General features: G+C 36.7%; 1 protein-coding gene across 7 annotated transcripts in view; it reads right to left on the bottom strand.

Moving 5' to 3' along the window:
- Positions 1-16,648, bottom strand: part of rps6kc1 (ribosomal protein S6 kinase polypeptide 1) — a 167,785-nt gene that overhangs the window by 106,796 nt on the left and 44,341 nt on the right. For all 7 annotated transcript variants that reach the window (XM_052098579.1, XM_052098583.1, XM_052098581.1 and 4 more), the window contains exons 4-5: positions 10,606-10,721; positions 2,266-2,359 (exon numbers count right to left, since the gene is read on the bottom strand). In XM_052098579.1, the coding sequence (XP_051954539.1) occupies positions 2,266-2,359; positions 10,606-10,721 (210 nt within the window). The remainder of the gene's footprint in view (positions 1-2,265; positions 2,360-10,605; positions 10,722-16,648) is intronic.

The following is a 16,648-nucleotide window of genomic DNA, read 5'->3' as shown; positions in this document are numbered from 1 at the left end:
GAACGTCATGGTTAGTGATGTAACCTCTGTTCCCTGATTGTGTCCCTCTTGCCACAACACTGAACCAACCACTGAAATGGCCGGGTCTTTGGCTCGGCTCTTCAGCGTGAAACCTGAGTGTGTGTTTGCAAGTGGCACTTCTTTTATACCCGTATGTCCAGGGGAGTGGCATGCAAATTCCACACACAATTCTCATTGGCATTTTCTCAAAGATCAGAGATGTCTGGGCTCCCAAGGGTGACCCCTAGTGTCAACTCATCGACACAATGTCTCGTTCCCTAAATCAGGGAACGGAGATTACATCAGTAACCATGACGTTACCCTCCATAGCGTGCCGTAGACTGCGACCCCTGTATTAAGAGTAATAAGAATGTTGTGCATTACGGTAACTGGAATTTTTAGCTTAATTGTCATGAAAATAATGCCATAATTCAAAACATCTTAATAGTTCTAATAAAAGTCTTTAAGCAAAATGCAAATTATTATTTTAATTTTGGGGTAAAATAATGTATGATTTGGACAGATTTTTGTGAGACAAAAACCAAGACGACATCTTAATTTTTTCTACTCAAGTTCTGAAGATCTAATTACTCTAATAACAGTCTATATTCTGTAAAAACACAAACTTAATAGCTAACATATATTCACTTCTTACTATCTCTTCTTATCTCTTCTCGCTCTTCTTACATTCACGTTCACACTGGTTTATCACTATCAAATCATCCACCATGACACTGATATCTTTGAGAACTATAGACATAAAATGAGAGAGGTCATTAGGTGCAGTCAATCAATGAAACAGCTTCACAAACTGTTTAACTATAAGCTTATAGTTATTTAACTTAACTTTTAAAACACCTTATTTTTATTTTAAACTTTACAAAACGTATTTTAAAAGTCAAGGTTAGATAAGAAAAATAGTTATCGCTTACAATTTTCAATAGTGTATTTACATGAATTACAGTAACACCACATTTTATAGAATTACTGTATGTGGTGGAAATTACATTTAAACGATTTCGAATAAAATTAACGACACTTTCGTCTTGCTTCGGGTAATGTCATAGCAACAATTTTACATAAAAAGCACCAATTAGGCACCTATTGTATCTGTTAATTTTCCGCTTATTATTAGGGGCCAAGCCCAAAGGGGATGAGCCCCTACTGCTTTTGTTAGTGTTATTATTATTATTGGTGTTTAAGCACCTTGTTGTATTTGTAGTGATTTTCTTCTTATTGTTCTTCATAGGGGTTCAACACCATATCTATTAAGTAACTAGAAAACGTATTAATTCAATTACTTTTTTTCAAATTGCTTTGACCCCAATGCGGCTATATTTTTATTCTATTTTCATGCAGGGTTGAACGGAACAAATATTATTTTGAACGTTTGGTGTATTTTTAGGAATATGCATGTCTAACAAAGCTGAGAATCATTCTGTCCGTCAGGTGGCCATGACAGAAAATAAACATTAATTTATAGCACTAAACAACTTGGGTGAACACGCAAGCCAATGTGAACAACTTCTAACGGGCATCAAGATTTACACTGACAAATTACTTCTGGTTGTTTCTCAACAAAACCTAATGTATGCCTTTAGAACACTAAGACAATTTTTTTATAATTCTTGGGCACTTTTTAAGCTTTTAAGTAAGGTATTATCCACTGCCATTGCATTAAAAAGATAGCTTGTGATAATCATTAAAACATATTTTGTGTTCTGCATAAGGTCATAAGGATTTGGAACTACATGATGTAAATAAATTATGACAATTTTCTTTCTTTTTTTTTTCAACAAATATTCCTGAAGTTATTCATCCCTGGTTGGGACTGATTTTATGGTGTTTTTGTCCTTTTCTGAACTTGACTCTTTTATTAAATCTGAACTATTTTCATAAGGATAAGAGCTGTATAATTATCTTCAAAAAAAGATTTATTTTTGTGTTCCACAGTACAGAACAAAAAACAAAAAAACAACAGTATACAGATTTGGAACGACATAAGGGTGATTATATAGCCATTTTCTCACATAAAACCCAGAACATCTTTTTCGATAGATGTACCACATCTGCCATTCACACGGAACGGTTTCCATTTACATCCATTCACACATCAGGAATAAAATTAATTCAAAATGTAATTTGCTGGAAATTACCTTAAAGCCGGTGCATACTCATGTTAGTGTACATCATTGAAAACTAGTTAAATGTGAAAAAAAGTGTGTGTTTGATGCTATTTCTGAAGGTGGTTGCTGTTGAACTAACCTTCAGAGCTGCTGTCTAACAGACTGTCAGCCAGAAAATCACAGAAGGGCTCGACCGGACCAATGAGTTCAGAGCAGTCCTGCACTTTACCACCCTAAAACAAACACACACAAACCACACAAATGAAACAGAGCTCATCAGAATAACAGACCTATGTGTTAAACAAAAGTTAAAGGTGCTGTAAACAATTTTTTTATTTTTATAAAATGACACAGAAAACATCCCTATTAACTGTCAGATAAATCTGAATACATGATATTGAAATCACACCTGTCTCTGTGAGTCTGTTCCAAAATCTAGTGCGCTGCCTTCAGAGGCAGCATCTTCATCCAACATAAAGGCTGTGATCAGTGGAAAAATATAAATATACTTATAATCCATTCAATACTGAAAGGTATCGATAAAATCGCTTCAAATAATAGAAAACTGACTCTTTTAGCCCAAATATTTTGTGCTATGCAAATTTATGCTCAGAGTATTGCAGCCTATGTAGATTGCTCCAAATTGATCACTACAAGGCTCCATTTGAGTTAGGATGCTGCCATAGAAGGCAACTGCCTATGTAGGCAGAAGTCAGCTCACTAGGTTTTGGAACATAGCTTGTGACAGATCTAGAATCTGTAAACAGCAGGGGGAAAAAATTGCCATGGGCTGTGGATTTTTGTTTAGCCAAAAAGAAGACTTTGAGCTGCTTTCTGCTATCAATTTCTATCAATCATTCTCAAGGCTATAACCATGTCTTGGTGGGGGGGTGGGGGGGACCAAACTATTTTGGGGTGGGGGGGTCGCAGGTGTTGAGGTCACAAATATGATGGTTCTTGGTCCTTTAAAATAGTAAAGGTGATAAATGCAATGATTTTATGAATAAAGGCTTGAAATATAAATGCAGCCAAAATTTGATACTTTTTGGTTTCAAAAGATGTTTTTTAAGTTCACACAGTAAGACAAACACTGTGTCTGCTTTGCTAGCAATACACCTGTTTATGTCATCTTTTCTTTCTTTGTACTGTATCAAATAAATGATGAGTATAATTTGAATTTATTTTCATCACTAATGTATCTGTAAAATGACATGACATCAGCTTGCTAGCACAAAGAAGATTATTTACTCCCCTCAAGTTGTTCCTCATTATGTTTTTCCCCCAGTAGAATCTTAACACAATCTTTTCTTCAAGAATCCTAATGCTGCTCTTTTACATACAAAAACACTTCATATTGACCACTGCTGTCAAGGTCCAAATAAGGAAAAAAATCATCATAAAAAAAAAACAAAACAAATGTAGTCCATATAACACTAAGCTTTCTATGGCCTCAGAAATCTTGTAATATAGTGCACTTGTCATATGGACTACTGTTATGATGTCTTATTCTGAACTGAACTTTTAATAGTGCTTTATAGGATTTTTCCTTTTTGAATCTTGACAGCTCCTGGTCACTATAAATGGTTATTCTATGGACATAAATGTCTATTTTTATGTTCCAAGAAAAAGTAACAGCATATGGCTTTTGAACAACATAAGGGTGAATAAATGAGTGAGTAAAAGTCTATTTTCCATTTTTAGGTGAACTATAACTGGTGGCTCATTTTTTTTAGCACAGACCTGATTAAAAAATAATGGACTTTTTTTAAATGAAGACTCTTAGGAGCTGTACAAAATTCAGAATTAATTTAAGACAAAGAAATTATTTAAAAAATCTTTAATGGGAGATGGATGGATAGGCAGATGGAGTAGGCGTGTTTGTGTCTTTCCCCCGCACTTTGTGTTTTTCTTGAACATTTGAGCCCCTTTATGCGTTTATTTACATTTTAATCTGATCGTACTGAAGAAACTTGTATAACTTCATTTCAATATGACCACCAAATTGACTAAGCAAAGCAGGAAAGACCCTAAAACAGACCTCACTGACGATGCTACCAACGAGCTTAGCATGGCGGCAATTGCTAAGCTTTTACATCAACTTTTAATAGTGCTTAATAGGATTTTTCCTTAGACCAACCGGCAGGCCATATAAGCAGAATTCAAGCCGAGTATTTCTTCACTCGAGTCAAAGATTCCAACCATACCCACAAGATTGCTGTACTGGAATCTAATGCTAATGTTTTGGATGAACGCATGCTTGCACTGGAAGCATCATGTGCCACTCTATCTGATAGTAACGCTAAGTTGCTAGCAAAGGTTACCGATCTTGAGTCTCGTAGCCGCCACAACAACATTCGAATAGTTGGCTTACCGGAATCGATTGAGGGCCCTCGTCCATCGGCCTTCTTTTCACAACTCTTGTTTGACTTCATGGGGAAGGATATTCTGTCCTCGCCGCCGGATATCAACTGGGCCCATAGGGCTCTCATCAGTAAACCTGCAGCTGGACGAAAGCCGAGGGTTGTCATCATTCGGCTTCACCGTTATCAGCAGAAAGAGTTGGTTGTTCACAAGGCTCGAGCTAAAAGAGGCAAGCTCATGTTTCAGGGTAGCCCGGTCGCCATATATGAGGACTATGCACCTGAAGTAATGTTACAACGGTGATGTTGGTGTGATGATGGACCTCTACAACTTGGGACTTAAACCAACCCTGCTTTTTCCTGCGAAGCTCGCCATCAGGACCAAAGATGGGAACAGGAGGTCTTTTTCCTCAGTGGCAGAGACTGAAGAATACGTGGCGAATATTCGGGTTGGCTCATCTTCGTAATTCAGCTTTTGTATCATTCACCCAAACTATCTGATATTTAGCCAGCTGTTCGTAAATATGGTGTGTTTCTGTTTACCGTACCCTATGGACACCTGCATTTATATACTGTTTCGAACGCTCACGGAAAGTTTAACAGCTGGTCATTTACCGCGATGGACCTCTATTTTCATAATGCCATCGTTTATTTATATTTAGTGACTATTAGCTTGTTCAATTGATATAAAGGCTTGTTTGTTTAGCATTGCATGGTTCCTTGTTATTCTTATTATTTGTTCTATTGAAGGGCTATTTGTCTTTTTTGCACCTTTTTTTGTACGGGCACACTCCTCAGTCACTAATCATCAATGTGGAAGACAGCCTTTTGACTCATTTGTGCTAAATAGTGTATAAAGGAGGACATAAGGTCACTATTTATTTATTTTTTTAGTTTCCTTTTTTTTTTACTTTTCTGGGGCTCACCTCTTGTTAACTAGGGGAGCAAGACACTGTAAGATTGAAGTGGTACTAGATGTTGATTCTGAGTGCTCAGTCAAGTTTATTCAGTTATTGGAGGGGGGCTTTTTTTTCTTACTCTCTCTCTGCTTTATTCCACCTTCCTTTGTGCTTCCTCTTTACTCTTTTTCCTTTCTTTGGATCTAGAGTGTATTCTATCAGATCGATACCACAGCTTTACTAATTTCGTAGAATGGCTAATATTTCTACAATCACTTGGAATGTCAAGGGAATGAATAACAGTATTAAGGTTGGTAAGGTTCTATTGCATTTACAACATCTTTAGGCCGATATTACATGCTCTGAATCAAGAGGGCCTGGATGGGCCACTTGTATCATTCTAAATTGTCCCAAAAATCTTGTGGGGCTGCTATTATTATTCATAAGAATGTCATGTTTGAGCTGACGAATACTAAATCTAACCCCAATGACCATTTCTTTGTGGTCACGGGTAAACTTCGTAATGTACCAGTTGTTTTAGTTTCTATATATGCCCCTAACTGGGATAATGAACAGTTCTTTGTTAAATTTTTACAAGTCTCCCAAATGTGGATGACCACAACATAATTATTGGAGGTGACTTCAATTTGGTCCAAGACGTCACGCTTGATAGATCTTTCTCTAAACAGTCTGGTTTATCCAAGTCAGCGAACTTAGTATTCAAATATGCCTCACAGCTGGGTCTCACTGACTCTTGTAGATTTAAGAATCCTCAAGATAAAGCTTTCTCATACTTTTCACATGTGCATCACACCTTCTCTAGAATTGACTTTTTCTTGCTGGATAGCAAACTGTTAAACTGTATTAATGCATGTACATATCACACAGTAGTTATTTCTGATCTCACCCCATTTCAATTGATACTGCTTTATTCCCCGATAGATTCTAACCCTCCTTTTGGAGATTTGACTCTTCTAGATTTATTAGATGATATATTTAAGGATTATATTGCCTCACAGATTCATATTTATTTTTAACTCAATCAGACCCCAGATGTCAGTAGTCTTACTCTTTGGGAGGCCTTTAAGGCTTTCAACTGTGGGCAGGTTATTTCCTACGTTTCCCATTTGAGGAAGGCAGAAACGTCTAGACTATTAACTAATGTTGAAGATCTGCATAAACTAGATGTGATCGTTGCTGCCTCTCCATCCCCCTCCTGTTATACTAAACGGCTACAGTTACATGCAGAATTATCTTTTGATGACAAATACAATAGTGAGACAACTTAGACAAAGTAGGCCACAGTTCTTTGAACATGGTGACAAAGTGGGTAAGCTCCTGGCTCACCAAGCTCGTAGGATTAGCGCTTCAAGGTGGATTTCAAGAGTTAGGTCCCCAGCAGGTGAACTGATATCAGATCAAGTTAAGAACAATTCTATCTTTTCAGAATACTATGTTACTTTGTATACTTCAGAGAACTCCCCAAATGCTTCAGCAAGCTTTGATCTTCTCAATTTATTAACCTTCCCTAAAATTGATTGAAGTCTTGATGGAAGTTTAGGTGACCCAATCTCTGAGCTAGAAATACATGAGACCATTTAATCTATGCAATCTGGAAAGTCCTCTGGCCCTGGTGGCTTTACAGCTGAGTTTTACAAATCTTTTGCCTCCTTGTTAACTCCTACTTTGACAAGGCTATACAATGATTCTTTTACGACAGGCTGCCACCCCTCAACCTTATCCGAGGCTTAAATTTCTCTGCTCCTTAAAAAAGATAAGGACCCCACTTCTTGTGATAGTTATAGGCCAATATCACTCCTTAAAGAAAATTTTGGCCAAAGTTTTATGTTCTCGGATTCAGGTGGTGCTGCCGACTTTAATCTCCCATGATCAGACAGGTTTCACTCCAGGGAGATATAATTTTTTTAATACCAAAAAGCTTCTTACTATTCTTTTCTCCCCCCCCATCTGATTCAGCAGAAATCATCCTTTCTTTAGATGTTGAAAAGGCCTTTGATAGGGTAGAATGGGTTTATCTTTTTTTTTTTTTTTGGAGAAATTTGGATTTGATTCTAATTTTATCTCTTCGATTCGGCTTCTTTATTCATCCCCTGTCGCCTCTGTGCTCACTAATGGCTTGTGGTCACCTCTCTTTTCTCTTCACCGTGGGACACGTCAGGGTTGCCCTCTTTCCCCTTTACTCTTTAATCCTCTTGCTATCTGGCTTCGTTGCCACAATAAACTTTCTCTTTATGCTGACGATCTTTTATAGTACATTTCTAATCCTGCCTCTTCCTTGCCTATTATTTTGAAAATTCTTGATAAATTTGGCCACTTATCTGGTTACAAGATAAATTTGCAAAAAAGCAAAAATTTTTTGTTAATGCTCAGGCCAGGAAGCTCTCGTACTCTCTTTTTCCCTTGAAGATTGCACTTGGTGGATTCAAATATCTTGGGATTTTTTTCACCAATTCTTATAATAATTTATTTGTTAAGAATTTTCAACCACTTGTGGATAAAACCAATTTAGACATGTCCAGATGGACCTTGCTTTCTTTATCCCTTGTCGGTCGCATTAATCTTGTTAAAATGGTTATTTTGCCCAAATTTCTTTATCTTTTTCAACATATTCCAATTTGCATTAATAAGTCTTTTTTTTTTTTTTACTAAATTTGATGGCACTTTGCATTCATTTTTATGGGAAAACCAACTGGCGCGTCTCAAAAAATAAATTCTTCAACTTCCTAAGTTTAAAGGAGGCCTGGCACTTCCTAACTTCCAACATTAATACTGGGCTTGTAATATCAACCATTCTCTACTGGAATAGCCCTATCCATGCTGAAACCTGCCCTTCTTGGGCCCACATAGAGGTTGCATCATCAAAAGGAACTTTATATTTTGTTATTGAGAGCATCAGCTTAATTTAGCCATTACCAAAATCTCAACCAATCCAGTTGTCACTAGCTCTATTAAAATCTGGGTCTAATTCAGGAAACATTTTGGTTTGCATAGAGATTCTATCTATACACCCATTTTAAATCTCCTTTTAAACCTTTTCGCCCCATCTTGCTTTGACCCTGCATTCCGCACTTGGGCAGTCAAAGGCCTTATTACGCTCAATGACCTGTATGTAGATGGAGTCTTTACATCTTTCTCATTTTTATCTACTAAATACAATCTGCCCAGTAGCAATTTGTTTCGTTTTTTTCAGGTTATACACTTTGTTCAAAAGTTGTTTCCCCACTTCCCCAATCACCCTCCTGAATGCCTCCTTGATCAATTTCTCACCTTAAATGCAGGTCAGAAACATTTTATTTCAGTTATTTATAACCTAATAATTACTCTTAATGTTGACCCTACTGTTTCCCGTAGTGTCTTGGGAGCAGGACTTAGGAGTTTTTATTACTGATGAACAATGGAGTGGCATTTTGAAACTTGTTCACTCCTCATCAATATGTTCCAGGCATGGTCTAATGCAATGTAAGGTGCTCCACAGAGCCCATCTTACTAATACACCATTGGCCAAATTTTTTCCAGATAAGAGTGATGCCTGTAACCGTTGTAAGCAGCCTTCTGCTGATCACCTTCATATGTTTTGGAGCTGTCCCCGGTTAGCAGACTTTTGGTCTAATGTTATTGATGCGCATAATAATGCTCTTAACATAGACCTGGATCTCAACCCATTGACAGCCCTTTTCGCCATTTCCTTGAGACCTGACTTAACTGCCTCATCTCGCCGGGTTATTGCTTTTACTTCAGTTTTATCTAGATGAGCCATTCTTCTTAAATGGAAACATGTTTTTTATTTATATTTACCCTACCTGGTATGTAGGGTGCTTGTTATTGGTTCTATGTTGACTTGGAAGTTTGGATGGTCGAGGGAGGGTTGGGAGGAGGGTTGGGACGAGGGTTGGGACGAGACAATCTGTATTTAAAAAAAAATGTTGGTCTTCTTTTTGTTTGATTTAACAAATGTACAGTTATGTTTTGTCTTGTTAAATACCAATAAAAAAGATTGGAAATAAAAATCTTTAATGGATTGTAAATTATTACCAAATAATATTTGCACTAAAAATATATGACACTGTCCTTGCCAAAACCTAAAAAAATCAATGGAAGCCTCAAGTCACAGGTCTAATGTTCTAGTTATAATCTAAAGGGTGATAACGCTCTAGTTTGTGTTTTATGGAACATTTTCTTACAATGTCAAGTGAATTTTCAAAAAGATCCTTCAAAAGCCTTCCAGATTACCACATTTATTAAATTCTTTACAACATACACACATTCATTCTTTATCTTAAGCCTGATATGCTGAAAACTAACCAGTTAATGTATTCACAATCAAAATTATGAATGACATACAAATCACGTACTGTACATGACATTGTCAATTCAAAACAGCGAATTTCGTCAATTGGTAGTTAATGCACTTGAAAATGACTTAATGTTGGTACAAAATTTGAATCATAAAACAGTGGTCAAATTTGGCATGTTTAATTATATAAAACTTACATGGCACTAACACTTAACCTGAACTTCTTGCTGATGTGTGTCGTGGGAATAATCCACAAGGTTCCTGCTTAGCTTCTTAAATTGAAGTCCTGCCTTCATGGATTTGATTGGCTCAATGAAATTGATCTCAAATGACATTGATGAGCGGTGTTAGACTACAAAGCATGCTAAAAATAAACCTTTATGTTATTTCTGCAACAACTTAATGACAATTAAACAGCGGTGCATAATGGACTGTAGTCGAACAGCAGCAAAGTTATCAATAATAGGGGGGACTGGGCATATCTGATAATTGGGAGGGACTTGTCCCCCCTCAATGTATATTGCAGTTGCGGTCCTGATCATTCTGGATGTTTACAGGCCAGAAATCGTCAACCTAACAGTTGTGAAAGCAACAACCATCACGTAAGATGTCAGTGTAACTGTTGAGGTTTGCTGACACAAAAATGCATGTTTAAATTATTTTTCTTTCATGTGACATTGAGATGCTCCATCTCTGATTACAGCGATCACCAAGCATCTCTGTGTGCATGCATGTCCTTGCAGGGCAGGGTTTTCAAAAGAGGAGTCATGTCTAATTCAACACACTGTATTAGCTTGTATTTTCATCATTTGTAAGTTGCTTCGAATAAAAGTATAAGCTAAATTAATAAATATAAATATCCTTGAGAACAAAGCTTTGTTAGCATTCCAAGTTCATATACAAACCTTAAAGAAATCTTGTATGTATTGACTGCCATACAATGCAGGAATATTAGCACTGAACTGCAGCAAATCCTCTGAGCATTGCCTTCTCTCTTCAATCACAGAGTCATCAAAACGACCTATATATACACACATGCACACACAAAGAGAGAGAGAGAGAGAGAGAGAAATCACATAATGTCTGCAAGCATTTCAACATTTGCTTTAAAAATTCAGGATACTTCTGTGATTTCAAATTCAAACATACACTACTAGTCAAACATTTTGGACATATCAAAACATTTTCTATTATTATCATATTTAAGAATAATAGTAGTTATTGAAACTATGCAATAACACATTTGGTTTTATTTAAAAGGCTTCCTCAAAGATGCCACCCTTTGTCTAGTTTCCAGCTCTCCACACACTAAAAGTGCATTCATACTCTGCTTTGATTATGAGAATTTTACAGAAAAATTGCCAAGGAGCCTTCTGTCTGCAGTCAGAATGCAAAAATATTTGTTTCCGGAATCAGACCCAAGTAACACTGCTGGAATCAATCCGTGAAAGTGTCTGTGAGAAAAAAGGCAAAGCTGATACTGTGAAGGTTGTGTCGTAGATATGATATATTTATAATTCAAAGGACAAACTTTGTATGCAGACTAGAAAACAAAGTTTCACAGTGTACTGTAGCTTAAAAAACGTCTGTCATACAATTGACATTTTCTCAATAAAGTAGTCATTTTTATTTGAATAGCACCTTTCAAAACACACATCGTTTCAAAATCATGCATTAACAGAAAATGAAACTGTAATATCTAAAATATATTATAATCATCATTGTTTAGTTTGATAAAATATGATTTTGAATTGTTTAAAAATAAGTAATTCAATAATAATTGTATTTAGAACCCCAGTGAACAAGCCGAAGGTGACTGTGGCAAGGAACACAAAACTCCATAAGATGTTGGTTAATGGAGAAAAATAACCTTGGGAGAAACCAGGCTCACTGTGGGGGCCAGTTCCCTCTGGCTAACATCATGAATATAATGCCAAAATTACTAATATATAGGGCTGGGTATTGTACTAAAATTTTCGATATTGATATCTTCGATACTGGTTCCTAAACGGTACTTTTTTTCTATGCTTTTTTGGTCGAAAAATAAAAAATAAATTTGTATTTATTTATCCAAGAAAATGACGAACGTATTACCGCTGGTTGGACGCTAGGTGGTACTATGGGATAATTTTCGGTAAATAAGGTTAGGGTTAAGCTTACACAATAAAGCAAGACACCTTGATTTCTAACTTTGAACTTTATTTTGTATTTATTTCAACTAAAATTCAAATGAAACTGGAAAAAAATAAGTGCATTTAAAATGTGTTTTTCAACTTTTTGAAAGATGGCTTTATAACTGTTGTGAACATCTCTCTGGCAAAGAAGCTTCATCCGTGCATTCTCTACCCATCGGGTATTTCATTATCCAGGAAAATATATAATGTGTGTGTATAAATTTGTATTAGGGTTGTGCCGATGAACGATATCATCGTCCATCGTGATGGCTGACCAACATCACGATGTCGAGCCACCATCGTGATGCCACGCCCCCTTTTGCGAGTCTTGCTAGTGTGACTCACTAATCCTAGTCTCTTCTATAGTTAACCTAAAAACTTTGCAGGGATTGCTCTGTAAATTAAATTGAGAATATAACTAATGCATATATGCTATTTTACATACTGTATATGCCAGAGACGTGACGTGTTATTCTGTGAAAATACCGTGTCAGGCAGGCTACACAAATATTGATCTGGACATTGTTAGCTTCTTGTCTTTTTTTTACATGTCTTACACTGTACATTTAGATTAAAATATTTTATGTTGTAGGCTACAAGAAAATAGCCTTTATTAATTAATTATTAGTAGTTGTAGTGTCTCAGAAAATCTTGCTCATTGTCACATAGCTCTTGTATACACTGAAGCGGCAGTTTAAGATCAACCCAGACCAGCGAACGTCAAATAACATTTGTCTGGTTAATACTTTTAAAGAAAAATTTCCTTGGCCATAAATCCATAATGTCAAATCAAATGAAAGAAACAAGGTGAATATGAATAACACATATTTATTAAAACATAGAAGAACAACAAATAAAGAACAAGAAAACGGAACAACACTCAGACCGAAACTCGGCATTAACATTTCACTTATAATTAGCAGCACAGTTAACTTCAGCACAGGGTACAAAATAAATTATGTTATTGAAATATTGTAAAGTGGTCATATGAACTACACAAATGAATGTTTAAAAAATAATATGCAAAATCGAATAGCTCCGCAACGGATGGCGAAAAATGCGTAAAGAAGTCTAATATCTTTCACCATAGACCATGTTTAAATTTCGATGTTTCTGGCCAGAAATACCAACATATTCACTTTATCTGGTTTTAATAAGCTGCAGATTGGAGTAACTACACTACCCGCTGTGCTGAAGACCCGCTCTGATGGAGTACTGGTAGTACATATGCACAGATATTTCCGTGCTAATCTTGCCATGAACGGAAACCTTTTGTTGCTCGTTTTCCACCGAGTCAGCGGGTCCTCTTCCCCATCAATGGCCAATTCCTGCAGGTACATGGTCATTTCTGCCTCGACCTTTTGCTCATCAGTGAGCGTGGCTGTGGCTGCTCTCTTTGCAAGAAGGCTGCCCAAAGACGACTTTTTTTTCTTAGGCGCAATATATTAAAAAGCCCGGATGAGTACTAATTAGTTGAGCTAGTAAAATAACGAAATTATAGTTTTTCAGTAAAAAAAAATATCTATGTAAAGAGATATATTAAAATAAAAAGTGCTTAAAAGTGCACAACTCTTCTTAGGTGGAAAAAATATTTTTCCCCTTACGTGCAACCTACTGGAAAGCGCGGATGAGTCGGTTGGGATAGTAAAATAACGAAATTATAGTTTTTAAGTGGAAAATAGTATTTATGTAAAGAGATATACAGTGAGGAAAATAAGTATTTGAACACCCTGCTATTTTGCAAGTTCTCCCACTTGGAAATCATGGAGGGGTCTGAAATTGTCATCGTAGGTGCATGTCCACTGTGAGAGACATAATCTAAAAAAAAAAAAAACAGAAATCACAATGTATGATTTTTTAACTGTTTATTTGTATGAACAGCTGCAAATAAGTATTTGAACACCTGTCTATCATCTAGAATTCTGACCCTCAAAGACCTGTTAGTCTGCCTTTAAAATGTCCACCTCCACTCCATTTATTATCCTAAATTAGATGCACCTGTTTAGCTGCATAAAGACACCTGTCCACCCCATACAATCAGTAAGAATCCAACTACTAACATGGCCAAGACCAAAGAGCTGTCCAAAGACACTAGAGACAAAATTGCACACCTCCACAAGGCTGGAAAGGGCTACGGGGAAATTGCCAAGCAGCTTGGTGAAAAAAGGTCCACTGTTGGAGCAATCATTAGAAAATGGAAGAAGCTAAACATGACTGTCAATCTCCCTCGGACTGGGGCTCCATGCAATATCTCACCTCGTGAGGTCTCAGTGATCCTAAGAAAGGTGAGAAATCAGCCCAGAACTACACGGGAGGAGCTGGTCAATGACCTGAAAAGAGCTGGGACCACCGTTTCCAAGGTTACTGTTGGTAATACACGAAGACATCATGGTTTGAAATCATGCATGGCACGGAAGGTTCCCCTGCTTAAACCAGCACATGTCAAGGCCCGTCTTAAGTTTGCCAATGACCATTTGGATGATCCAGAGGAGTCATGGGAGAAAGTCATGTGGTCAGATGAGACCAAAATAGAACTTTTTGGTCATAATTCCACTAACCGTGTTTGGAGGAAGAAGAATGATGAGTACCATCCCAAGAACACCATCCCTACTGTGAAGCATGGGGGTGGTAGCATCATGCTTTGGGGGTGTTTTTCTGCACATGAGACAGGGCGACTGCACTGTATTAAGGAGAGGATGACTGGGGCCATGTATTGCGAGATTTTGGGGAACAACCTCCTTCCCTCAGTTAGAGCATTGAAGATGGATCGAGGCTGGGTCTTCCAACATGACAATGACCCGAAGCACACAGCCAGGATAACCAAGGAGTGGCTCTGTAAGAAGCATATCAAGGTTCTGGCGTGGCCTAGCCAGTCTCCAGACCTAAACCCAATAGAGAATCTTTTGAGGGAGCTCAAACTCCGTGTTTCTCAGCGACAGCCCAGAAACCTGACTGATCTAGAGAAGATCTGTGTGGAGGAGTGGGCCAAAATCCCTCCTGCAGTGTGTGCAAACCTGGTGAAAAACTACAGGAAACGTTTGACCTCTGTAATTGCAAACAAAGGCTACTGTACCAAATATTAACATTGATTTTCTCAGGTGTTCAAATACTTATTTGCAGCTGTATCATACAAATAAATAGTTAAAAAATCATACATTGTGATTTCTGGATTTTTTTTTTTAGATTATGTCTCTCACAGTGGACATGCACCTACGATGACAATTTCAGACCCCTCCATGATTTCTAAGTGGGAGAACTTGCAAAATAGCAGGGTGTTCAAATACTTATTTTCCTCACTGTATTAAAATAAAAAGTGCACAACTCAAAGCACAAAGTGAAAGCTAAAAAAAAAAAAAAAATGCTTCACGTGTCGTTCAACCTATAAAGCGCCGACGATGGGTTGGGTTAGTAAAATAACGAAATTATAATTTTTCATATAATTTTTTAAAATTATATGAAATTATATATATATATATATATATATATATATATATATATATATATATATATATATATATATATATATATATATATATGCAGGCGGAAAATTACTTACACAAATTAAGACATAAAAACTAAATATAAAAATAATAATCATAATGATGATAATAATCACTGAAATATAAATCATGGTTCGAGGTGAATGTGTTTTTTTATTATTTTATATATGTTGTATTGTTTTACAGGCTGCAGAGTTGCGTTCACAATAAACTGCTCTGTGGAAATAAAGTAAAAAAAAGTTACAAAAGTTAAATTACTATATTGTTTTGTATGAATGAGTGATCAGAATGGTTTTCACAATATTTTGTAGCAAAAACTCTAGGCAACAAGTTCCAGTTCTCAAAAGTCTTGTGGAAAAATGTTTAGTATGTGTTATATGACCTTATTTCAGTGACTTAAAATTAAATTTTTTCAAAAACCATGCATAAACGTTATTCTCTCCAAAAATACAAACCTGTACATACATGTTGCTCACATATTAATGTAGCCCAGTTTGTGCTGAATACAGTGTTTTCAGACTTTAGCCATTAATATGTTTTTAAGCAACTGAAAAAAGCACAAATATCAAGGCATGGCAAAACTTCTCCAGGGCCCAAAATACCCTCAGACCCCAGAGGGTTAAGCCATTTTGGAGGTATGCTTGGGGTCATGCTTGGGGTCATTGTTCATTTGGAAGACCCACTTGCAACCAAGCTTTAACTTTCTGGCTGATGTCTTGAGATGTTGCTTCAATATATCCACATAATTTTCCTTCTTCATGATACCATCTTGTTTGTGAAGTGCACCAGTCCCTCCTGCAGCAAAACACCCCCACAACATGATGCTGTCACCCACATGCTTCACAGTTTGGATGGTGTTCTTCAGCTTGCCAGCCTTTTTATTCCAAACATAATGATGGTCATTATGGCCAAAAAGTTCAATCTTTGTTTCATCTGACCAGAGGAAATTTCTCCCAAAATTAAGACCTTTGTTCTCATGTGCACTTGCAAACTGTACTCTGGCTTTTTTTATGGCAGGTTGGATCAGTGGCTACTTCTTTGCTTAGCAGCCTTTCAGGTTATATTGATATAGGACTCGTTTTACTGTGGATATAGATACTTGTCTACCTTTTTCCTCCAGCATCTTCACAATGTGGTCCTGTGTTGGTCCTTTGTTGTTTTTATGTAGCATCATGGTCCTGGAGGAACGTTGTCTCGTTTTGCTGTGTACTGTACTAACTGTATATGGTTGAAACGACAATAAAAACCACTTGACTTGACTTGACAAGATCCTT

The sequence above is a fragment of the Xyrauchen texanus genome, chromosome 30 (genome assembly GCF_025860055.1).
Source record: "Xyrauchen texanus isolate HMW12.3.18 chromosome 30, RBS_HiC_50CHRs, whole genome shotgun sequence".
Lineage (NCBI taxonomy): Eukaryota > Metazoa > Chordata > Actinopteri > Cypriniformes > Catostomidae > Xyrauchen > Xyrauchen texanus.
This window is presented reverse-complemented; position numbering and strand designations above follow the sequence as displayed.